A 26,311-nucleotide genomic window follows, 5' to 3' on the forward strand; every position below is an offset into this window, starting at 1 on the left:
GTCAATAACATGTGTTATATGAAATTTTAAGCGACGATAAATGCCTTCATAAACTCCTTGTATCAACAGCATAGTCAGTTTCACTGTAACCCGATCAAATGTCACCATCTTGGAAATTTAAGTTGTTCCTTTGGGATGCATTGATGATTCCTACTAGTTATGGAGAGCTTTTTTACATTTCAATAACCTTCAGACTACAAAAAAAATTTCAATCCTGCTTTACTGTTTATGAAGTAAACCTGATGCCACTGGATTTCGTCTGCCCCATAAAGTGTTTATTTTTAATTTTTCTACTAGATCTTTTGCACAACTTGGTTTTGTAACAACAAAAATTAAACAGTACACTAAAATGTTACAACTGTCCCATTTTCAATTTAAAAGTTGTCAAGAACTGTTTTACCTTTAAAAAATAATGGTTTTGCTTCTGATTGCATGATTTTAAAAAAGCACTAATGTACCCACCAATGTACTGCATATACATATTTAACACTTGTGATTCCAGTGTGACAGTGTAGTCCTTCCAGGTAGTTCAATTAGATGTTAAAGCAAATTTTTTTTAAAAACTTATCTAATTAAAAGCAATTTGCACCCAAAAAGGCAGGCATGGACATTCCAGCTGTGACCTGCCAAGAACAGATTTCCTTAAGAGGCGGGCAGAAGTGAGAGAAATTCACAATGAAATTTATACCCGATGTCAATTGAAGTCAAAACACAAAGTAAATGTTCACAACAAAGCACACAAATACTTTTCAATCTTTTTATTGAATATTAAGGTAAATATTTCACATTAATACAGGCTACATAAAGTAGAGCCACTATACGACATGAAATTTACTCTCATTTTTAACCCTTTTTAGTATGTAAACAATTATACATGTATTTACCACTCTAAAAGGTTCTGATTTCTCTTCCTCTTTAGGTAATCATCATCTAGTTCTGGGCCACGTTTAAATAGCTACTTCATGTTGAGCCCCCTGTAGCCCAAGAACGCTGTATGTGGGTTTTAAGTCAAAATCGCTAAACTATGTAGAGAATGGATCCTGTTGAACAGGTGATCGCACATTTGTTTGCATCATGGGAGCGCTGATAACAGCTCTCGCCTAGTTTACTCTTTCCTTGTTTGAGATAGGCACATCAAAGAATGGTGTCAAGAGAACCTCCAATTCTTCAACCTCTGCTTTGCCATGTCAGATCTCTATTTAGGTAACAACATGTAGCGTGGTTTTAATTTTATCGTTTGTCTTATTCCGTCATATTAGTCAGTTGGTATCATGTTTGCACTGTGGGTCATGCTGTGCGAGTCTGATTGCGGTGGACGCTCTCTAGTTGACGTGGTTCAGGTGCACATTACCCACATGAGGTGCCCAGGTACCAGGCCACACCTAAAGGGAGAAGAGACTACGTTAGAATGTCAAGAACCAGAAGAGACAAATGGCAGTTTAACTCTAGAGGAACTCTAGATTGCCTGCTGTTGTGGGTCGGAGTTATCTCCATTATTCGGGACCACTTTGATGATGGAGCTCCATGCAGGGTCACCAGCGTGCAAACCATTATACATGGGCCCCCCCGGCCCCTCTGCCATGGGGGGATGAGGGGGCAGCATGGTCCCTCCGTACATTGACATCGGCATCCCCTGTACAGACAATGAAGAGCAGCTGGTGAAAATGTGTCCATTGGAGGAAGTCGGCTACAGATCCTCAAAACAGAGCTTTGTGTTACCTTTGGGAAGTCCATGTAGCTGTTGGGCAAATGCTGAGGCTGGTGGTAGTTGTTAGCAGGGTTTGCAATGCCTGTGTCATCCTGCTCCATAGGCTGGTGCTGAGAGAAGGCAGACTGCTCCGCCTGCAGCTGAGGGTGCATCATGTGACTACTCATCAGTGGCTGGGACCAACCAGACATGGCCTCTGCAGAAAAACACAAAGGTTAGAATTGTGAATGGACGTCGGCTACAAGTGCGGAACTCCTGAGGTCTGTATTCAAACATCACAGCGCTTACCTGATGCACTGCCGACCCCGAATGACCAGATGCCTCCCTGCCCAACAGATGCTGTGTAGCTGGTGGTCAGGAGAGGTGGGTTGACAGAACCCGTCTGCCTGATCCTGGCCAGCCGCTCCGTGCCGATGGGGGGAGGCACCTTCCGGTCCTGCTGCGATGAGCTTCCTGGCTTAGGCTGGGGAGGAGGAGCCACAGCGGAGGTGGAAAGGGCTGAAGAGGACACCGTAGAGGGAGGAGGGACGGGAGATTCACCTAGTGGAGATGACACCATAAAGAGGCCGTCAGGGAGCAGATCATCAAAAGCATTACTTCATACATTCATTGGTAGTGACTCAAGCATTTGTACATAGAAAAGTTACGGAATTCTGAGTCGAAAACTGAAGATGGTAAAAAACAGAAAGTGCGTTTGGTACCTGATGTGGATGCACTCCACGGATGAGGGGAAAAGTGCTGTCTGCTGAATGAGGGCGTGCCGACCCCCGTATGACCATGCAGATACACAGGGCTGCCAGAGATACTGGTGGCATAGCTGGTCAAAGCTGTGAGTGCAGAAAAGACAATGTGTTGTTATTGAACAGGTAGGGAATCAATATGCATCTAAAACCTTACAGCATAAAAACAAATGATCAGAAAGGAACTAAAATGAAAATACAACTACCGATGGGGCTGTTCACCATCCTCTGGGAGGCAGAGCGGTAGCCAGGGGCCTTGGAGCTGTCTGGAGGAGGAGGGGGCATCATGTTCTCCATCTGGCCCATGCTCATGTAGGCTGGGGGGGCCGAGTACGACTGCTCCGGGGGTGACCGGGCTGGCAGATGGCATGCACCCCACACCTGATTGTTTCCAACCTGCTAAGCAAACACAAAAACACGACCTCCTGCTGTAAATCATTACAGAAACACAGCTTAAATTAGAACACGATGTCTGGAAATCAATGAAATGATTATTGATAATTGAACTGACCTGGCTATTATTATCAAAAATGCTGCTGAAGTTGAAGAGACCTGCAGGACCAAAGTTGGGGGGTATCTGCTGAGGCTTGCCCGCATTGGCCACATGCTGCATCTGTGAACCGTTCATCATCCCCAGGTTGGCAGAGACCTGAAGGGAGCCTGGCACCTGGGCTTGGGCTTGAGTCGGGACTTGAGGGGGCAAACTTGCGGGCTGAGATGTCTGGGTCTGTTTCGGGGCGTCCTGCTGAGCATTGAAGGGCACAAATACAGACTGCTGCTGTGCCTGCTGCTGCTCAGGAAGGGAATAATAAGGCCCTGGTGGCTGCATACGATGGGAGACGCGGGGCGCGGGGGCTGAGAAGTGGGGCACGGTGTTGTTCGGGTGTGCAATGTTGTGTGACAGGACAGTGGGAGGCGGTGCAGGAAGGTGGGAGCTGTGCTGGGGGTTGAGGAGGGGTGGAGCAGCATCTGAGGATGGTACAGAGGAAGAAGGAGGAGGAGGTAAGTGCTGTCGGAGCTCTGGCTTGGGGGGCAAAGCCATGGCTGGGGCAGTGAAGCCCACGGTGTTGATGCCCTCGCTGACAGAGATAGACTGGTTCTCTGCTGGTACAGAGGGTTTGTCCTTCCCAGGAAGTACAACAGCGCTGGGCTCTGCTTTAGAGGACTTGAGGGGGGGCTGTGAGACGGGGCCGACCGGCTGCTGAGGAGCAGTTACAGCGGTGGTCGCTGTTGAACTGTGATGCGCAGGCGAACCTGTGCCTCGCACTGCGTTGCTTCCACTGGTGGAGGTGGCAGCCAGAGATACGGGGGTAACACCAGCAGGTTTGGATTCAGAGGCAAAGAGCTGTTTCCTGACAGACGAAGGCGTGGGGGCGCTTGGCGGGGCGTTGTAAAGGGTAAGGTTGGAGGTATGATGCGCGCCTAGAGCTGCAGAGGTGTTAGAAACAATGGTGTTGGTGGTGGTGTTGGTGATCGCAGCTGAAACTCCAGAGCTGCCCGCGTTGCTGTGCTCGCTGTGGGTGGGGTTGGCTCTGGGCTGGCCTCCGGTGGCGTTGGTTCCTCCATTATGTTTGGGGGAGCTGTTCGCACTGCCTGGACTAACGGGACGCACAGGGAAGGGTCCCCAGGTGCTAGCAGCAGGAGAGAAGGTGCCACCAAACTGGGCCATGGGGAGACGAGGGTGTCTGATCTGGTGCATGGTCTGTGCGGCCAGCAGAGCGAGTTGAGGGTGGGCGTACGCCAAGGGCAGCGACACCGGAAACGGCTGTCTGACATTTGATGACAGCCCTTTTCCAATCTTTCCCCCTACCTGAGAGGAGGCTGAAGATGAGGATGAAGAGGGTTGGAATGAGACGCCTGTGGGGGTGACATATGAGCTGAGTGCTTTTGGCCCAGTTGTTGAACCACTAGAGGCTCCTGTGGTACTAGCAAATGAAGCTGAGGTTGTTTTAGAACCAGGGGCTCGAATGTGATTTCGGGGAATCAGATCTTCAAGCTCTTTGGCTGGGTCCTGGATTAGAGCATTGATCAGCTGGACTGCATACCTTGTGGACTCTGTGCCTCCTCTGTAACAGCAAAGCACACTTTACTTAGACCATGGATTAGAGCTACAAGTTAAAAACAAAAAAAGAGATCATTTTGCTCAACCAGAGGTGTTTTTAGTAATGAACCTTCAATGTGCTCCTTGTTTGACACATTTCCAGTATTAGTGAAAAATCTGGTCAAAGTCTGCATGTTTATCTATATTTCTGGTCATTATTGACTTTTGAAGTACACTGTACAGGCCTGTAAGCACCGCTGGTTTTATTTGTAAAAGATAATTAAACGCTATTTTCATTGCGTATTATATAGAGTCACTAGTTTTTAAGAAATTGAGAAAAAGATCTACTGCACTTTCATGAATTCTATTTGTACCACACCAAACGCCACAATATCTTAAACTCAGGGCTAGACTGGCCCTGGAGAAATGAATGACATCATCCAAATGCTCAGTATCTAACCCTCCTACAGTCCAGCTGCAGTGGCATTTACTGTCCAGCAGAGGGCGTTTCTTTTACCTTATGGTGATCATCCTCTCCCCGTTCTTGTCCTTCTGCTTGTCGACATCGATGTGAGCTCCCGTCACATCCTGGATGGCTGTGATGTTGCAGCCTCCTCTACCCATGATCCGGGACACGACAGAGGCCGGCACAGACAGCTTCTTTGATCTTAAGAACAACCAGTGACATTTCATTTATCACTATGCGTTATCAGGAACATGATAACACTACTTAACTACCAACTCCTGTGTCTTTCTGTTAGAAATGTATGCACATTAAGACGAACTTTGTCATCGGGAGTTGACTGATGTAACAGACTGCACCGTAACCAGGTTTATTCACACAAACACTGACCTTCTGACCACCTCCTTCCATCCTTCTTCTCTCTTCTGGCCTCTCTTGGGGCTTGTGAGGCTGAGTTTACTGTTGGGTGAGGTGACAGGAAGAACCATGGTCTTGAATGGAGAGGGCAGGGAGTTGGAGGTGGAGTCAATTGTGTCCGAAGCTCTGTGACAAAACACAAAATGACCAATTTCAATTGATCAGTTACAAATAACGAGGGTGCAATTTGCTACTGGCTGAAAACACAGAAAAGGTTAAAGTGAAAAAGTGTCAAACATAAAAATGAAATACAGCAAAAAGTCCTCGAATAAAAATTACATTTTCAACCCCTAGATGAGCAACGACACTGGTGCTCACGATGATAAAAGTACATGAAGCCAACAAGAACTCACTTTTGAATTGGTTTTGAGATGGAGACTGTGACCTTGTTTTCCACTTTTCCATCAGTCTGTGGCTGAGGACAGTGTCTCTTCTCTGGGCCACGCAGAAGAATCTGGGACTGGGTTGGCCCTGATGGGAGGGCTGAGGAAGAGGAGGAGGAGGAGGAGGAGGAAGAGGAGGATGCAGATGAGGGGAGGTCAGGGAGGTAGCTGAGCTCCTGACTTTTTCCTCCGCTGCTGCTGCTCTCACTGGCACAGTCAGTACTATCCAATGGGTCAGAATCACTGTTGCCACCCGTAACTCCCCCTCCTCCGCCCCGTGGCTCACCGTGGATCTTGTTCTTGTCAGCCTTATGCTGTGCAAGCGCAACCTAGAGAGAAGACAAGAGAACTTTCAATGTGGATAATCAGACACAAGGAGATGAGGAGTGAAACTCCAAAGTGAAAAGCTGGACTGACCTGCGGATCCTGTAATATGATGGGCTCATTGGGCGTGGACTCCTTAGTCTTGTTCTTTTTGTTCTTGCGATTGGTGCTGGGGGTGGTGGCAACACTCGCTCGCTTTTTACCAAAAGCTGTTGTGAAAGTGGTGGAGGTGGCAGATATTCCAATGGTGGTGGTGGTGGTTGCACTTGGAGGCTCAATGGGCACCTCTGTTTCTGAAAGTGGGGAAAGGATGACTGTCAACCACTTCATTCTACTGTAAATGGTAGATAAGTGTAATTAATAGAAAAAGTACCATCAGCTGAATCCTCCTTCTCCTCCTGCATCTCAGAGGAATCCTCCTTGGGTTTTTGCCCCTCCTCTTCCTCCTGCTTCCTCTTCTGCTCCTCCTTCTTTTTCTTGCGTTTCTCCTTACGCTTCTCACGTTTAGCAGCCAGGGCCTGTTTCTTGCTCTCCTCTCGGGACTGTCACACAAGAACAACAACGTGAAAAACCGTGTTTATCCTCACCTTGTGTGTGCAGTAAATACAGAATACATGAACCACCAAACACAGTCACAGAATCTGACATTACCTTCTCCAAGTCTAACTCCTTCAGGAGAATGCTAGCATTCTTGTTGGCCTCGGCTGCCTGCTGGTCTTTGGCTTTGACAATGGTCTCCATGCACTGGTGGCACTTCTTCAACAGCTCCTGCAACAAAAACAAATGTAGAATTATGACTCTGCTAACATGTCCATTAGTTTTGTAGCCTGACAATTTAAAAAAAAGAGAAATATTTACCTTGTCAGCAATGGTGGCAATATATCTCATGCACTCAATATCTGATGGGAACTGGTTGACCTCCTTCACAAGATACTGAACCACTTTGACATGACCCTAAAATATTAAATTTAACTTGTCAGGAGAGGCTTGCCAAAGGACTTTGTGAACATTTACAATCAAGGTTTTTGTAAAACCATACCTTGCGAAAGGCAGCCATGAGCGGAGTGATCTTGCGGTTGTCTGCTGCATCCACATCAGCACTAGCATGCACTAAGAGCTGGACCACATCAAAATGACCACCGTTTGCCGCCAGCCAAAGAGGAGTGTTCCCTTTCTTGTTTCGTACATCAATATGGGCACCCCTGCAAAGAAGCGAAGGAACCACGCAAATGCAATTTAGCTTCAAGATTAAACACACTATTGCAAACAACTAATGAGTTCCAGATCCTGCTTCATACCTTTACCTCACTGGCACTCAAAGTGTAAAACATTGACTCTGAAACGCAGACAATAAAAACTACGACAAAGCTCAATACAGGTAGACGTGTGAGAGCTCTCACCTGTTTATGAGCAGCTCACAGAATTTGTAGTGCCCTTTATCGGCAGCAATGGTGAGGGCTGTATCTCTGGATGACGGAACAGGCGGAGCATTTACATCAGCACCTTTGTCGAGAAGCACTCGGCCCACCTCTGCGTATCCTCCTGAGGCTGCCTCCATCAGAGGAGTAAGGCCGGTCTGCAAGAACAGAGTTCGTAATAAAATTCATTTACGAGTCCTGAAACTGGAGGTCTGTGTGTGATGAATGTGATCAGATGTCTCACCTTAGCCCGATGCTCAACGTTGGCCTTGCGATCAAGCAGCAGACTGACAACCTCAGCTCGCCCCTGGAAGCAAGCTAGGGTCAGCGCTGTGTTCCTGTTTGTCTCGATCTGGGCATTGATGTCTGACCCCATATCCAGTAACAGCTTCACTGCTGGTACGTGACCGTTCATAGCTGCCAGCATCAGAGGTGAGATCCCCAGCTTGCTGCCAGTCCTGTTGAGAATGTAAATAATTTTGGTTTTTAATCTCTAGTGTGCAGTCACAAGAGCACCTCTATCTCTGAATATAGGTCTTGGCTTCACTTAATGTCATTTTACTACAATTCAACAAAGCTGTTGCTAAGAACTCTTGGTTTTTGAGTTACTTCTTTATTGTTTTAGGTACTATTCTACTATAATTTAGGGTGTCTGGCACAGTGTAGCTTAAACTTGTCTACAAAGTAGGGGGGAAAAAAACTATTTTCCTTAAGTTTGTATTAACGTTGTTTGTATTAACGAGCAGGTAAACCTAATACGAGCGGACAAGTGAATACTCAGGACCTTGATCCCCACCTGGAGTTAATTTCTGCTCCAGCATTGAGGAGAATCTTGATAATGTTCACGTAACCTCCAGAAGCAGCTAGGCTGAGTGGTGTGTAGTCGGACACGTTGCGATGTTCCTTATTGGCTCCGCGGAGCAGCAGTAACTCAACCACCTGACAAACAAGTGGCGGTTGTACAGATTTGTTTAAGGGAACGGAAAAACAAAGAATGAATGTGGATAGTCAACACTGGAGGCAAACGTACCTCCTGGCGGCCCCCAGAGCAGGCCAGGGAGAGGGGCGTGTCTTTGGTTCTCTCTGACTGAGCCTCAATGTCGCCTCCTTTGTCCAGCAGCACTTCTACAACCCCAACATGTCCAGCAGTGGCTGCCAGGATCAGAGGAGTGAAACCTGTCCAGAGATGGTGGAAGGATTTTCAGTTATCTTCCATAAGAAAGCACTGAGGAATCAGTCGAACCTCTCTGCGGTTTACATCACAAGTCTTCATCGTCATGCTTTCACACCTTTTTTGTCCCGATGCTCAATGTTGGCTCCCCGCGCAATAAGGACAGACACAAGCTCCTCATGCCCTCCTGCACACGCCAGCGTCAACGCTGTGTCATGATTACTCTCCGTCTGTGCATCAAAAAAAAAAAAAACATGCAATGCTTATGATCACTTTTCAATTTCTAGATTTCTTTCATTTTCAATTTGCATCATCTTACATGTGCGTCTATGTCAACAGAGGGGTAGAGGGGCAAGACTGAAGGAGGCGAGGCAATGTTAGCAGGCATCTGTGTGGGCGGTTGGGACAGGGGTGTGGGTGAGGTTGTAGTGTTCAGCATGGGCACACGGCTGCTCACAGCTGCAACAGTGAAAGAAGGGGAAAAGTTACATGATGTTTCAGATTAAAGATTTAACGGACGCTTACATCCAATGAAAGTCAACAACAGCCACTGTTCAGGTGCAGCAGTCTACTCGCCTGCCATGATGTCATCCAGCGTGTCCGTGAGCGTTTGTGCAGGTGTGGCTACCATGAGCCCGTCTGGGGCCTGCTGAGGTATCATTCCTTGGCCTAACCCAGCTAACTGCTGACCCTGTTGCTGTTGGCCCAGCATCTGCTGCCCCACCAGTACTCTCTGTAGCTCCGGGCTGGTGCTTCCGGGGTAATCTGCGGGGTTGTAGTCAGGCAAGGGCTGAATAGGGACGAAGGCGGCCTGAAGAGGTGGAGGAGGCGGCTGTGGCTGGGCCTGCGGTGAAGGGGGAAGCGGAGGCTGCTGTGGCGACTGTGGCCCATCCCTGTAGAGGATTGTGCCAACCTGAGGCAGCTTGGGGTAACTGTCCTCTTCTCCATCTGCCTCTTCTTCAGATGTCTCCACATCATCATCCTCCTCTTCTTCCTGAAAATTCACAGAAAACAGGTTTCTAGAAACAACAGGTCAGAACTAGGCTATAAGCGTAAATATTAGAGTTTCACCTCCTCTCCTTCCTCTCCTGGCTGCTCCTCTTGCTCCCCATCCTTGTTTGCTTCTTCATCTGTGTCAGAGCTGGTATGTGCTAGGGCACCAGGCGTCACGGGAAGGGGTCCTGGAGCAGACGTCACACTTCCAGGCCCCGGTCCTGGACCCTGGCTCTGTCCTGCCTCCTGCTCCTCCTTTAAACCCTTTGCCTCCATGTACTCTTTGGTGAACTGTTGCTGTGTTTTTAGCTGCAGCTGGCGTTCCACCTTCTGCAGCTCCTTCAAGATTTTCTTCTTTTTCTGCACCTAGTTAGTAGACACTTGTATCCTTATTTGACTTCTAATGCGTTGCTAGAATAGGTCTGATGATGGATAAGTTGACTGTACCTGCTCTTCACGGCTTTTCTTCAGCTCCTCAATCTTGTCTTTGGTGAGCGGCTCCCCCTGAATGAGCTCCAGCGACTGAAGCTGGGCTTTCTCAATAGCACTGATTCTCTGGCCCAGCTCGTTCAGCTTTCCCTCCGTCTCCTCCACAATGCACTCCAGAGGCTGACATAAGTGAAAGGGTGGCAGGGGCTCTGTTTCAGGGCCACGGCCAACTGAGCTGGGGACACCAGACTGAAGGGCTGCCTGTCTCTGTTTGGACACACCTGCATTAGAGAAAAAGAATTTGAAGATTCAGAGAATTGGGGAGAGTTTCCAAAACAATTCCATAAAAATGTAGACAACAGTTTCACTTCCTTTGAGAGCCAGGTTTTGTTAAATCCCTCAGTGAGTGATGAGACATGTGGATACCTTTGCTGGAGATGGGTGGGGGCGTGGTGAGATTCGATGGGGCACGGTCGGGCTCTTGAGGGGGCACTACCATCGCTAAAGCTTGGAATGGGACGCGAGGAACCTGTTACAGCACAAATGTGTTAGTTTAAGTCAAGAGATTTGACTCGTACTTAAACCATGTCCTTTCTCCAGGATGCTGCGCTCCTCTTACCTGAGAGGCATCTTGGGAGGGGGGAGTGAGTTGGGAAAGGTCAGGCGCTGGGACAGATAGAATGTTGTTGGGGTAGTCCAACAGGTAGGAAACCACATTTGTGTGGCCACCCTTAGCAGCTTCTATCAACATGGTTGAACCATCCTAGAAAGATAAAATATACACGGTGCAAACAACATGTTTTTACTACCCATTCACACATCAACGGATCTAATGTATATATATATGTAAATATATATATATATAATGTGTTACTTTGAGTCTGTGTGTGGGATCCGCTCCGTGTGCCAGCAGCAGCTCCACCACAGCCAGATGTCCACCAGCACAGGCCAGAGACACCACCGTATGATCGTTGTTAGCAGTAGCTCTGTTCACATTCGCACCTGGACAAGAGAGACACATGGAAATCCATTGTATGAAATATCACACCCATTACATAAGCACTAGCAACACAAGTCTGTCAGGAAGTGTAAAACCTTACAGAATGCAGAATCTTCCTTACAAATTACTGTTTTCAACAAGTAACAGTTTCCAAATAAATTTGTAAGCTGTCAAATTCCCATCATGACACGGCAACTTATCTAAAAGTAGAAAATTTAACTCTGATCTGAGCAGCTCTTCTACAACGTACCTTTGCTGATAAGGAACTGCACTGTACACAGATGGCCTGCCCTTGCTGCCTTCATCAATGGTGTCCGCCCCCCTTCAGACTCGTGTTCCTTGGAGGATAAAGGTGATGTTGTTATTGATAAAGCTTGGGTTGCTGTAGAAAACTTTAAAACTACAACAGAGGGTTTAACATTAATGACAGAGAAATTAGATCACGGAATACCAAATTGGCTCCGGCCTGCAGCAGCACATCTGCCACATCAGTGTGTCCGTTCTCACATGCGTATGTCAACGCGGTGTCACCCGTTGCTGTGGTGGCATGAACATTTGCCCCTGGATGACAAAACCAAGAGATCTAAACTGTTAAAACAGCATTCAGAATTTTAACAATGCACCTAACCTTTTCACTTTGTTTTCCCTGAACCATATCTCCATGCCATCATTCCTCTTGCTCACCTGCAGCCAGTAAGTACTTGACCAACTCCAGGTGGCCTTCCTGTGCAGCCTCCATTAGTGGTGTGGAACAGCCCAGTTCGATGTCAGCCCCTGCTTTGATGAGGAAGTCAGCCACTTCCAGGAAACCTCCGCAGCATGCAAGAGTCAACGCGGTCTCCTGGGTCTCCTCTGTTTGGGCATTAATGTTAGCACCTGGATGACGGAACAAAATCAGTTAAGGCTTAGCGAATTCCTGATTTTTGACACATCCTAAGCTTATATAATTGAATAAATCAGAAACATAGGAATAATAGGAACGTATATAGAGGTTGAGAGGTACGGACTAGATCTAGTCTAGTCCGTACCTCAAGTGCAGTTTCCATTCCAAGATGAGGGGTTAAAGCCTTCTTACCTTGAGCCAGCAGCAGTGCTACCATTTCCTCATGACCCTCTCTAGCTGCCTCCATCAGAGGAGTGTAGCCCTCATCATTGACCTGGACAAAAACAGATGTTTCACAGGTATAAGAATGACTTACTGCAGGCTGACTACATAAGTTTATTGTGTTTGAGTCTCACTTAGGTAGGAAAACAGTAACTATTTGTGTGACACTGACACTGTGTGAGAAAGATCTGTCAATGTTGGGGACCAGGAGAGACCATAAAAACATGAGGCAGTACTTTTAACTCTGGCATTCTGTGATCTTGTGCTAAAGCAGTTAGGAACTTTACTGTGAGCTGAGTGTATTTATTTTAAATAAAAGTAAAGGACAAATAAATAAGTTTTTTCCCCTAATATAATGTATTTAGTGTTTTAAACATCAGTTTTGTTGCTTGTTTTAATTAGTATTGGTGTTAAATTTTTTAAAAAAATTAACTTTGCCCTTTCTGACGCACAACGTTCTTACCTCCTGAATTCTCTCTGGCTGATGTACTGCAGCATTAAAACAATATGTATGAACAGTAGCGTAGTAGTACGACTGCTAGAAAGTTGAAAACTACATGAAAATTAGGTCTACAGGGACACTATTAATAGATGCTGACAGAGCTTCAGAAAAACAAGTGTAAACTCTTTAGTCATCTGTCTCTTTACACACCTCCTCCAGGTTGGCTCCTCTCTCGATGAGTAAGGCTGCCAGCTCTACGTGTCCTCCACAGGCTGCAAGGGTGAGGGGCGACTCAAAGGAATCAGCTGGCATGTTGACCTGGGCGCCGCTGTCCAACAGCAGCCGTGCCACCTCCACATGGCCGTCCTGGGACAGCGAGACACACGGAGGATGTAGAGATAAGGACCTGAATAAATCTAGAGGCTCACTTTTCAATTTAGATAATAGAGTCGTGTACAAGTCTGACAGACTCTAGGTCAGTGGTTCTTAACCTGGGTGAGTCGGTCTCAGGGGTTCGGCGGAGACTGAGGTCAAGACAAAACACCCAACACGATGTGTCGGGTGTTTTTGCCGAACATACACGAATCACTGTGTACGTTTGACACATTGTGTCAATTTGGCATGACATGCCACCCTTAGCCATCGCTGGCTGCGGGTGATCACGCTACATTGATTAGCCTACCTTTGCTACATGAATTTTGCGCACTCAATTGTCGATTTATGCCTGTCATGATGGTACGTCATCTGATTGCTTTAATATTTTAATTCATAGTAACTATGTTGAGCAAAAAAAAAAGTGGTCGGACTAATATGTTTAACGTGAATTTACATGTACTGTATAACAGAACGTGATGGGAGTCAGTGTTCTGCATGATTTGCAATGTCAAGTTGAGCAACTCTAGTCTCGCACTGGCAAAAATAAAGGAACACTTCCTTAAGCTGCGTGGAAAACAAAAGAAACAGACTTTGCTGTGAAAATGACATAACATAAGAGTAGCACTTGCCAAGGTGAAGCCACACATATCTGAACTGGTCTCTCAATAACAACAGCAGAAGTCACACTGATTTGCAGGTAGGTCATTTCATGTGAGTTCATGCACTGTCTTGGTTTAGTTCTTTGGAAAAGGTGGCATTAATGCACAATTCATTAAATACAACAGTAAACCATATACTTATGTCTTAAATTTGAAGAAGAAAAAAAAGTTTCTTTACTAAAGAAGGCTTCGGTGAGCATATGAAACCGGCAGAGTTCGGTACCTCCAACAAGGTTAAGAACCACTGCTCTGGGTTTTTTGAGCTGGCATTAAAGTTATATCTCTAATCTGACAGAGACTAAATGTAATGTGTTAAAAAATAATACATGAAAATAAGAAAAGAGGTGGAAGCACCACCTCCAACTTGTATACCTCCTTTGGACAGTCCAGTTGAAATAAACATCCACACTTATCTAGCATTATGTTGTAAATTATTTGAATGAATTCAAGTTTCAAGTTATTTTGTTTAAATCTGTGATATTATCCCAAAATTAAAGTGTAAGATGGTACAAAAGATGCAAATCAAGAATAAAACTCAAAGCAAAATAATAAGAAAATTATTCTGAAAAATGCTGAAATAGTTTTTTCAATAAACCAAAATGTGCAGGGAACCACGAGTAGCAAAAACAAAATGTCTGGAGGTTTGGGTCAGATCCTCACCATGCACGCCTCCATCAACGCTGTGTGCATCTCATCAGTTTTATGTTCTTGATCTGCTCCAGCCTCCAACAGAAAACGCACCATATCCAAGTGACCTGCGGGACAAACAGTAATCCATATGCTGAACATTGTATTGTTATTTTAAGTATTACGAAAGACTAAAGCATGGAAAGGAACCTAAATATACAAATCAGCAAAGTCTGACCTTTATAGCAGGCAAGTGTGAGAGCACTCTCCTTAAACTCATTGGAGTGTGTGTTGATTCCAGCACCGTATTCCAAGAGTACCCGAGCCACTTCCACGTGGCCGGCACTGGCCGCCTCCATTAGAGGTGTGTGTCCGTTCTCATTGTGGTCCTCAATGTTAGCACCCTCTTTAAGCAGCACCTTCACCACATCGACAAAACCACCGGCACATGCATACGTCAAAGCCGTGTTACCTGGAAGACAGCAAAGAGAATCATCTGAATGCAAAGACGAGAGACAAGGAAATAATCTTAACACTATAGAGATGTTGAGGGCTTTTACCTGTGGAGGATTGTGCATTAACGTCTGCCCCATGGACCAGGAGCAGTTTGACAATGTCCACATAACCTCCACTGGCAGCAGCCATGAGCGGTGTTATGTCCCCTTTGATGCCCCGGTCTTCCACATTAGCATGCATGGCTAACAAAACCTATGGATGAAGGAAAAAGTTTTGAGTTTTAGAGTAGTGGAAATAAGATATGACATTCCCTAACAATATGTACTGGTGAATCACAATTACTTTCAAAGTCCACTACTACATTCCTTTTCATACCTGTGCAAGTTCATAGTAACCTGCCGAACAGGCGAGGCACAGCAGGCTCTCTCCTTCCTCTGTGTGCTCGTTGACGCTCCGCCCTTCGTCCAGCAATTTGCGAACAGCATTGACATCCCCGTCTGAGCACGCCTCCGCTAAACTACGGCTGAAAATAACCAAACTGCTACAATTACTGCCACTGTGACAGGTGAACACACATACGCCTCATTTATGCTATGAAATTCAAGGAACACACACACACACACATGCAACAACACTGTATACGCAAATCAGATTTGAAAGAAAGTCATTACATTAAGGATGATAAGCTGTTTGTAAATACATGGGATTGTGAGGCCCTGATCACACAGAGACTCCTCTACAGATTCAGCCACCTCAAAAACGCCTTAGAAAAACATGGCATCGAGCTAAAGACTCAAGTCTAACCTGAGCCATTAGCCACACGTCTCCACCACATTCTGTCCTGCACTTCCTGTCTCACCTTCAGCTGTTCTCTTACACATTAAAAGGGAAAAACATTCCCCAAAAATAACTTTTTTTAAAAAAGCATGAAAGACAAAACAGAGTGGTGTGCTTGTGCAATTGAGTTTAGTCCCCAACTCCTACGCATTGAGATCAAAGGTTTACAATATTCATTTGTTCAAACACAATATTTATGTGTCCAAAAATGTGATTTGAGGCACAAGGAAGAGGAGTACACAAGATGCAAAATACCAGGAAAACACTCTTCACTAATATGCATTCTTAGACATGGATCTAACTGTACAGAACAAACTGGCATGTGCCAGGGTCAGTATGGGCGAGATACATACTTGTCAGCTTGACCGGCGTTGAGTGTGTTTTCAGCTCTCATACGGGTCAGGGCTGCTGCAGCTTCATCCAGGGCGCAGCTCACAGATGATGTCAGCCGCCGTAGCACTTCAGGGTCTGCAAAAGCTTTACCATCGGCAGTGGACAGTTTACCGATGCCTGCCGAACACCAAAAGGGTAGAGGTGCATAGGGCAAGGCAAACGACAGGGGAGCACAACCACACCAGACCAGATGAAGAAGCAAGTCCAGTCCAGCCAATCCAATCCAGAGTTAGTAGCAGCATACACAAATAGGAAAAAGAAAAAAATAACACACGCAGAAAACACACACAAGCATTTGTTAATATGGCTTACAAACTTTTTTTCACTACTTTAAATACACCATCTATGATTCTTAATTACTTTTGCCAAATACTGAGTGAAGTGGTACAAAACACTGTAGATGGGATGTCCGTATACAACTAAACCAAGAATGACAGAGGAATGTGTTAGTTCTGTAGACTGATTGTTTCAGGCTTGGACATGAATGTATAATGTGAATTATAGATGGGTAATATGCAGTGAATGTGGGAGAAACAGAAACTAGACAGAATTTAACAAAGAGAAGCACAGCAAGGACAAAAGCAAAATGCCGTCCGAGAGTAAAAGTGTGATCACCTATGTGTGTTTATCATGAAAAAGAAAAAAAAAAGTAAGAGGGGAATGAGAGGGAATAGAACAGGTGGAAAAAAAGAGCTGTCGCTATGAACCCACAGTAAAAGATGAGAAAAGTGAGAGCTTCTTTGTTTTAAGGACATTCCTAAAAAAATTAAGAAAAAGGGAACCACTAGAACAAAAAAAAGGGGCTGCTTTTGAACTTTCCAGCTTCAGCCTTCAGCAATACATTAGTAAGGAAGAAGTGAGCTCCAAGCTTTGTGGTGCTCCTGTGTTTTGACCACTAGGCCTATGACGCAAGCTAAACTTAGCAATGGCTTTCAGACAGATTTCGCAATGGTTCTCAAGTTAGAAGAAAACAAGAAGTTGAGGAAGTTGATCATTAATGTTTATGTCAGAGAAGGCAAGAAGCTCCCTGACCCGTAATAAACTGATCATACATCTGGGATTGATACACCGCAAGAAACTGATGTGACATCATCGGTTTGAGTTTATTTTCTAACTCTTAAGCAAAAGGAACCGTGAGCACACAAGAGTTAAGGATAGACAGATTTTTGTTTTGACTGAAACAAGGAGACACTGAGCTACCTACAACCACTGGAACACCAATACAGCATACAATCTAAATAAACACTTTACTCTGGATGCTGACAAAAGCATTACCCAGTGTGTTTGAAAACAGTCCATGCAATACTGCAAGCAAGTTAACATGAATCAGAATTCTTGATTAAAATCAGCTGTCCACTACCATATTCAAAATTTTAAAAATCATTTTATCTCTGAAATAGCTTAAGTAATGCCATTATTTCATCAAATTCTCAACATCAAACTAGAGTTTGATGTTTTTCATTTGAAAAGTGGCTAAAAAAATGTCCTCAGCCCCTACATGCAACTGACGTCTGCTGTCACACAACAGCAAAAAGCTGTTACGACCCACAGAATTTGATGAAGATCCAGGGTAAAGGGGATATTGAGAGTGTTTAACCATAAGCACCAGTTCCTGCACTGCTCCTAAAACTCATGTTTACACACATAACACAGTCTATCTAATGATTCTAAAATAAAATGTTGGGGCAGGTGAAAATACCAAATGCTGATTCAGGACATGCTACTAGCATTCACTCTATTCTGTTAGCAATGCTATGAAAACATCTGTAAAAAATAATGTAGTGAATTTTCTTCCCACTGATTACATTTTACTTCAAATGAATTCGTAGTTTGATATTAAAGCTTAGTATTCAGAAAGATAAAGGTAGAAAATGAGAAATAAAGCTATAAAAACGAAAAATGTGGATTTTGTTACGGCAGGAGTGTCTGACTTTTCTGACAAAGAAAATTAAAACAACTGATTAAATTAGACTACCTGCGCTGCTTGCTCTGGTTTCTAGTGTTTGTTCTGAACAGTAGTTATTTTAAGACATGTGTAGGAATTACAGGAATTCAGCTCGTTCTGTTTTTAATAAAGAACACAAGTCTAATTAACAAAAAGCCACTCTGTTTATACAGAAATAAACAGATTTTATTATAGTTCAGAGCCAGATCTTCATTGTTTAAGATTAAATGCTGCACAAAACACATTTTGAAGGTGAAAAAGGTCATTCTGATTGAAACTTTTTCTATTTGTCTTAGTTATATTTTGAGAATTGGTTATTAAAGGATTACTGTACTTAAGTGCTGGTATTTCTCACTGTTTTAAGGCTGCTTTAATACTGAACTTTCTGGAACAACCCTGTAGGATGATCATTGAATTAATTGATTAGGGTCCACTGCTTTGTCTATGTTGATGAATCCTGTATAATTAAGACTTTATGTATCTGCTATGATAAACACTATAGCTGCCTTAACAATATGTGGTCAGGTGGGGATTTTCCTTTGGCTCTTTCTGCAAATTGTTTACTGATGCAATTAAAAGTGACAGGTTGTTGGTTTACACACAAACCTGGGCCAGCAACATTAGCCGAGTTTGACAAAGTCAGGCTCATGCTGCAGGGGATTTGAAAACCTGATGGATTACAAAATAAATTTTCATCACGCGCATGAGAAGCTCTACCATTTATCTTATCAACAATCTCAAACATGCATACACTACAATATTAAAGCACCAGGGTTTGACACACTACAGATTTTCTTTGAGGTTTCTTGAGCCCAAGGGAGAAAGGAAGGTCCCACCTCAGGTGATCCCTGGAGTAGCTGCTAAGTAACAAACAAAACTACTAAAAAAATTTTTTTAGCACCTGGCTTATTTTAAAGCAAGAGAAGAAGAATACATGAGGAAAAGTTTTGGAAAACGTCCTCATCAGAGGTTGTCTATTATTCAGTGAGCATGTAAAATATAATTTAACATAAACTAAAATTAAAAAAGCAGACATTGCTTCCTTTACGATACATGAAACATTCCATAAAAACATCTAAATTGTGACATGTCATTTAGCACTAGCACTTTCTGACTCTCAACAAAGTAAAATAAATACAATAGTCAGTTTCAATGTCTCTGCTGTTGGATTAAAAGTCAACCCTCTGTAGTTGTAGTCCTTTTATACAGCCTATTCATGGCAGAACAAGTGTACTGTATATTTATTTCACTTGTAATGGAGAATTGGCATTGTAACGCCTGCGAGCCAGCAATGGAGGTAGTGAGTGAGGCAAATCAGTTAGCTGCGAGGGGGAAGGACAGCACAGGAGTGCGACGCTTTGATAATGAGTTATGCAACCCACAGCCAGAACATTTAAATGTCAACTATTAGCTGTTAGCAGCTAACTCAAGAAGAAAACTAACAGAAAATGTCTCCTAATTTCAGGGACAATGCAAGGTTCAAGAGCCCCTGAGAGCAGAGGATGAGCTCAACCACCATCTAAAAGGTAAGTTGATTGTTGTTGCCTTTAATTTCATTGTTGACTAAGCGTTTTCTCAAAGCATAGGTATAACACCACAGTGGAAAAACAGTGCTGTGTTACACACAACGCCTCTTTTCCCTGTTGTGAGCTGGCTTGATATTAATAAAAAAATATATATATCACAATATATATATCACACATTGATGCCTCATCATGCCACTTTTTATTACGTTTAAAAAAGCAAAGCGATCTAGGAAGTGTTTTAATTGTGACAGCAATGCATGACGTCTACGTTGAAAGGGTTTCTTGAACGAGCATGATTCTCTCCAATAGGCCTAAATCGGAAAAATTATTCTACTATAAATTGTAGCCTGAAATTGTAATAGTATGTCATCCACAGAAAATACAAATATCCATTTATTTAGTGGGCTCTATTGTAACCACCTTTGTTGGGTATTTTATGTTTAAGCAAATAACTGTACATTATTTTATGTTATTAGAGTTAGATTTGTGTTCTGTGCATCTGCTATTTTTGACATCTTGACAGTGTTTCAGATATGAGCACAAGACCACTGAAGTAGGGTTTGCAGCTTCAGAAGCTTACATTAATAATCCATACATGACATGTTGAATTTGAGGTAATTTTGTGAAGGAGGCTTCGCAATCTCTTTGCAACCACTGGAATCAGATTCAATTAATCAGAAATAAAAAAACACCAATATAAATTCTGAATTGACATTGTTGAAAGAACTAAGGTGTCAGTGTTTTATTGTTTACTGTTGAAGTTTAAAATTACTGTTCACTGGTGACTGTTTATATCAAATCTAACCTATTTACCCCTTTTTACGGGAAACAATCTGGCAGCTAAATATCTGCCTAATACATAGAACTAAGACATACATTACAATCAAACAAATGACACACCTTTCCTTTAATAGTTTCCTGAAACATAACAACCAGCTACAGAACTAATTTAATAAATTCATGCTAAGGGGTGTCAGTCAACTTATGTATGGAACTATGCAGCTTCTCTTCACCTCCACATGAAAAAAATCAAATGAAATTCATCAAAGTCCAGTCAGCAGCAGAAAACTGTCACGTGTTCTCATGGCTTTTGACTGCTGCAAAATGAAAACAATGGACATAATATCTTAACTCACTGCTGCCAATGACGTCCATACACATCAATGGGGAGGGCTAGGGACAGTCTGGTGGAGCTTGTCATTAAAATCAGGCTTCTAATCATGGAATTTAGTATCATGACGACTGATCCAATTACGGAACAGAAGATGGTGAATCAGGAAGACGGAGAAGTTGCGGTATCTTACGATGCAACAAAGTTTGCGTAGGTCAGCGCTCACCCACGATCTCAAGAACCTTGAGATCGGCCAAAAACAGAAACTGAAAAATGTCCGGAGCGTTGGAAAAAGTCTGTTAAACGAGATCAATTGCTATAAAGGCTTGGCAACGCATGAGTTGAGCACCACGTCTTAGCTCTAACCTAATGGGTGTTCAAAAAAACCCTTAAATTAAGAAAATTTTATCAAATAACAGCATAATTAAATTAATATTTAAAATAACTTCCAACAATGTCACCATGTTTAAACATGAGGTTGCAAATTATTCACTGATATTGGTCTTAAGGACCGATATTTGGCTAGTTTGTTCATAAAAGAGATAGCGAAGCTGTCCTAACTTCAGTCACAACTACCACAGTATTCAGTCTTGTCTTTGAAAATACTATACAAAATCATTATAAGACACCCTAATGTAAGAAACACTATTATGCAAGCAAACAGACAACGTGAGCTGCCATGTCTTCTGTTTCAACTAGTGAGGTAGAAAGGAGTATAGAATGAGATTAGCCATTAGCCATTCAATTCTGCATGTTGTGGTAGCTCAAGCAGTTACACCGTTAATCTTCCCTGTAATGTTCATAAACCTAAATGAGGCCAGGCCCTGATGAAATACTCTACACATACTTATTTACACTAGATTACAAATTCTTGTATTCATTGAACCAAATCACTTAAAATTATACACTGATATGATACTGGTAAGACCAACAGGATATTGTACTGCAATTTCAGGCTTTAGCCTTATATAAATGAACACTTCAATCTTTGTGGACTTTAAAATGAATGAAGAGGAAATGCTGGAATGTTGGAGCTTAAAGTTACATGTTAAAGAAACTGAGGATAGATGAGCTAAAGAGGTGTGACTAACAGAGCCCTGCAGATGAACACCTGTCATGTTCTAAGGTGAATCAAACACAGGAGGGACATTCATACCTGCAGCTTCCAGCAGAGCTTCAAGTCGGGCCTGCGTCTCCGGATCAACAGTCCTCAAATCTACTCCATCTGTAGCACTGGACAGCAGCAACTCTGATGCCGTCTTCATGATGGGGTTATCAAGGTCCTCCTGGTCCAAAATAAATGACTCCACCTGGAAGAGGTACACAAAAGACAGCAAGAAATCCTTTGACCAGCTGTCAAGATAGTCTCTTATCAATTTTCATTACCTTAGATCTGGACAAGCAATCGTAATTTAGCTCAACCAGAATTACTTGTGAGAAATTGTGACATTACAATAGTTAATGGATACAAACTAATGCATTAATATATTTTCTCGATAAGTGTTCCCAAAGACACAAGCATAGCACCAACAATAAGACTCGACATTGCACCTTTGTTTATTTTCGTTTTCTTTTAATATTGATAAAAACAAACAAGATAACAGTGACCAGTGGGGTCAAAGGACTGGAAGTGTCACCTGCAGGAAGTGGAAATCCTGCATACATGCCGAGTTTCAGCTAAAATCAACAAAACTACAATCTCACACCTGAGTATGGGCCCTGTTAGCTCTCATGTAAAACAGTCCGTGCAATATATGTTATACCAGTCCTCAGGGAAGTCAATATTATTAAGACAATTGTGCTTTATTTACTTAGCTGTTATGTTGATTACTGTTATAAAAGGTCCCATTTTGGGCAGTGTACCACCCTTTAAAATAATCAGGGAAGACAGGATTGATTTTGTACTTCTAAGCTTTGAAAAACATCAAGTCATTCTGAAGCAATTTTCAATCACAGAGGTGTGAATCTTATCAGTGTCAGTGCACTAGTGGGCATTCTTGTTCCAAGATCTAGAAATGCTGATGAATGGCTGGATGACATTGTACGTCATACAGGCAAGTAGGAAAAAAAAAACTGTTTAGTCGAGAGGGAGAGCTTGTGTGTTTGTGTGTTGCTTTACTTTAAGAGGCTTGGCTAGAGCATGAGCTGAAAATGAATGCAAAGTGTGCTCCATTTTTATACACGAAATAAATTTCAGAGGAGATAGTTTCTCCATGTTGGACAGCAGGAAGACCACAACCATCTTTCTCTCTGCATTGAAGTGTTGCCTAATCTTTCACAATCATCAACACCAGATTACTTAAACCAAGATTACTGAGGATGGCCATGTATGGCATTTGAACTGTCTGGTCACTAAAAGTTTATGTTACAGGTGCTGCACCTGTTCTTCGTGAAATAGAACTTGCTTGTGTGCCGGCTATACAAACATTTGAACTACGCTACAATTGACTGTAAATGATCAACTGAAACCAACATAAAGTTGAGCTGGTTAAAATGTGAAAATCTATCAGTTGGCACATCTCAGTAATCCTACCAAATGTGTTATTCAGAAATTAGTATCAAAGTCACAGTAGTGACAGTGACATTAACAAAATGTCAAAAATGAATCTACACTGTACCCAACAAATATCTTCAGCATAAATATTGATTACAGCTGTCTGCTATAGCTGAATAGAACTATGAGATTAAAATAGCAATGACACATTGGAAAACAAATATTAACACAAATTTTGAATAAACTTTTATCTGACTTGATATTTAGTCAGTTTCAACAGCTGGTCCAATGCCAATAGATGAGACTACAGGCAACTGACATTTGACATCTTCGGGGTAATTTACTACCTTCACCACAAGGTTCTGTGCAAATTACTCAGGATGTGTTCTGAATCAGATGTCACATTGCTGTTAGTGGCGACATCAAATTAAAACAAAAGATTACGTTCTTTAATTAAACATTGCATCCTTCTTAGACTTGATGATAGAAAGGGTAGTTTCGCTTTTATCTTGAGGGATATCCCATTACTCTTGTGTCAGTATTTGACAGTTTTGGTGAGAAAAAAAAATATTACAAGCACATGGTAAGTCATGTACTGTATATAGTTTGAGTACCAAGGGTGGCATATGTGGTAGACATTCCAACTAACTGGTACACGTTCTACCAATATGGTATGATTTTATTATAAGATTAAGAATAATCATTAAACTGTCATCATTGAATAATTGGCTAAAAACCTGTGACAAAACTAAACTCCAACATTTGGTGTCTGTGTCCATATATGACTTGCAACCTGGCTGTTAGGGTCAGACTGATAGCAGACTTTAGGTGAAAATTAGAAAAGTAGGGGAAGTCAGCTAAATGACAGAAACGCAGAGCAGAACAACCCATGGGGAATTTAGTTCTATGAGAGCCTACATAATCAACAATGGAGATCAGTCTTCACTATTAATGAACTACAGTTGCCTGAGTGTTGGTATCCAGAGAGCTGGAAAGGCCTGGAATGGCATTTGCTTAATCCTGGGACTCAAATTTTAGCTACAGCCCAGAGCAGCGAGTTCTCTGCTGAAGTGCAACACCACAACAAAGGCAGTCTTTCAGGCTTATCTATCAGGTTGAGTGAGCATACATTTGGAGTTTGATACCACTGCCCAAAATTTTGTTGTAAAAATTAATGTTCAAACAATTGTGATCAAATCATATTGAGGCTGGTATCTGCTGGGATCCTTAATGTTATGCCTGTAGTAGGTTTCAAATGGATAGTATTTGGACAGATATTTATGAAGTAGAAGAGAGACATTTCAAAAGGTAACGTGCATTGCTCACATATACCTTAATGGCAATGTTTTTGACAGTACATCACAGCTGCCTTACCTTTTGGAGGATTATCAACTTGACGTTACGTTAAACGTAAATATCACGTATTTACTATCTCAGTCCAGAAAGTTCCACTTTAATGTCTGCTGATAGCCATGCCAAGATTAAATTACTTGACAATCGCATATCTAACAAATGTTAACATCTTTAAACTAACAACTCACACAAGGTATGGTATACTAAAAAAATATTAGCTTAGGATGTAGCATTTAGCGAGTCTGACTAACACTTAATTTATTCCGAATTACTGCAGACCGTAGAGGCGATTTGAAAACTATAGCAAATAAGTGACGTGAAGACAATATTTTCTCCAGTCTATACACTCATTAGAACAAACGTGGAAGGAACATGTTTAAAGTACGGTTAACAAAGATAGCGATGCTATCACACCTGCACCCGTATGTCCGCCTTTCACATGCGAAGTTGGACACCTTTCTAGGTTAACGAAACGCTCTCGATAGTGTCAACGCAAATTAAGTTGACATAGGGTGGCGGAGCCCATCTGACCAACATAGACGAGTTACAAAAAGAACCCAAAAGGTTTATTTTGTCCACACAAGTGTCGAAAATTCGAGTACTTCCCTAAAGGTCGACTTGATCTGAAGTTAGCTAAGGGAAAAATCGGGGTTAATTAAAATTATTTGGACAAGCGACGCCACGGAACCATAACTTCGAAATAGCAGGTACTCAGATGACCGTGTACTTTCATGGCTTTACGGACATCTTCTATTTGCTGTGGCTGCGAGAGCTGCTGAAAGAGCTGCAAACTTGCGATGGGTGTTTCAAGACGGCAGCACCGAACAAGGCCGTCTTCGCTTCCACCCGAACTAGGCCTCGGTCACAGCCTGCGCTGCATAAATAAAACATTTCAGCCGTTTATCGTAAACACTTACTTTTTTTAACAAAATATTATCGACATCAACATTACCTAAACATATAATTAGCAAAAAGTGTCACTGTTTTTCAATTCCAGTTTATTTATGTAATTTCAGCGGCCTGGGAAGGGGTGGTTGCCAACTGAGAGCTAACGTGCTAGCTAGCAGCCAGCTCGCGCTAGAAGAGGAATGTTGCCTAACGGTGGCTCTCTAGTTAGGCTTAGCTAACTAGCTTAGCGTAGCTACCTCTGAAACCTCGTCTTCGTCGCTGCCGGATCCTGGACCCGAGGAGAGGACGGCCGCGGCTGCTAATTTGAAATCCAGTCTTTCTGCAGCAGGTCCGCCTGGTTCGCCGTACAAACGCACTTTCTTTCCACCGACACCAATACCAATGCCCCCTAGTCCGACTCCTCCTGGTGTCGCTCCTACCCCCATCCCTGCCACTGGGGAGCGAGGAGTCACCGAGTCAATCTCGTCCTCGAAGCCGTCCGTCAGCATTGCCGTCCCGGCTACTGCATCCTGCATACTTATGTTCACGATACGTGTGTTAACGAACTAGTTGTTCACTTAAACGTCCGTCCAGGCTCTTCGTTGTAGTATATCTGCTTGTTTTACTTCAGGGAATCCAGAAACTCTCCCGAAGCGAGGGTTGAGGAGGATCTCTTTCCCCCAGCCATTAACTTTCTAACAACCTAACCCGATACGCACCGTTTCTCAGAAAGGCCGCCTCTGTAGTGAATCCTCGTCACTCTATTGGTTCAGGATAAAAGCGCTTACTTTTCAATTGGTTGATAACAGTGCTTGTCAAGTGCGAGACCGCAACGTAAAGTTAGGTTTACCAATATCACGAGGCTGTCGAACGAACGTCAAGACATGACATGGTAGGCCAACTTAACTAGGAGCTAGCTTAACAAGTTCATATCAACTCTTACTTGGAAATCACATAAACCGGAGGGCAACAGTGGGACTGCATTGTACTTGAGCTGAACTTTAATCACTCAT

The 26,311-nt window shown here is 43.1% G+C and overlaps 1 protein-coding gene across 3 annotated transcripts; it reads right to left on the reverse strand.

Annotated features, from left to right (window-relative positions):
* Positions 1–749: 749 nt before the first annotated feature.
* On the reverse strand, positions 750–25,999 carry ankhd1 (ankyrin repeat and KH domain containing 1). 3 transcript variants are annotated; one of them, XM_068325122.1, is made up of 39 exons: positions 25,556–25,999; positions 21,720–21,873; positions 15,942–16,065; positions 15,127–15,274; positions 14,856–15,003; positions 14,534–14,767; positions 14,329–14,423; positions 12,845–13,000; positions 12,163–12,244; positions 11,772–11,963; positions 11,539–11,648; positions 11,338–11,425; positions 10,962–11,089; positions 10,707–10,850; positions 10,514–10,616; positions 10,106–10,368; positions 9,737–10,024; positions 9,242–9,659; positions 8,985–9,124; positions 8,784–8,895; positions 8,525–8,670; positions 8,291–8,433; positions 7,739–7,952; positions 7,477–7,652; positions 7,116–7,278; positions 6,935–7,030; positions 6,728–6,844; positions 6,450–6,618; positions 6,170–6,369; positions 5,723–6,081; positions 5,343–5,495; positions 5,007–5,156; positions 2,960–4,514; positions 2,655–2,847; positions 2,410–2,535; positions 1,997–2,248; positions 1,720–1,904; positions 1,466–1,633; positions 750–1,382 (listed from the first exon to the last, which is right to left on the reverse strand). In XM_068325122.1, exons 1-39 carry the CDS (start codon positions 25,832–25,834, stop codon positions 1,323–1,325), a joined length of 8,031 nt encoding a protein of 2,676 aa, XP_068181223.1. In that variant the 5' UTR covers positions 25,835–25,999; the 3' UTR covers positions 750–1,322. The 3 variants fall into 3 exon arrangements, with proteins under 3 accessions (XP_068181223.1, XP_068181222.1, XP_068181221.1); XM_068325121.1 differs by having other exon boundaries at positions 15,942–16,098; XM_068325120.1 differs by having other exon boundaries at positions 15,127–15,289; positions 15,942–16,098.
* Positions 26,000–26,311: the final 312 nt, after the last annotated feature.

Source organism: Antennarius striatus, chromosome 10 (assembly GCF_040054535.1).
Source record: "Antennarius striatus isolate MH-2024 chromosome 10, ASM4005453v1, whole genome shotgun sequence".
Taxonomy (NCBI): Eukaryota; Metazoa; Chordata; class Actinopteri; order Lophiiformes; family Antennariidae; genus Antennarius; species Antennarius striatus.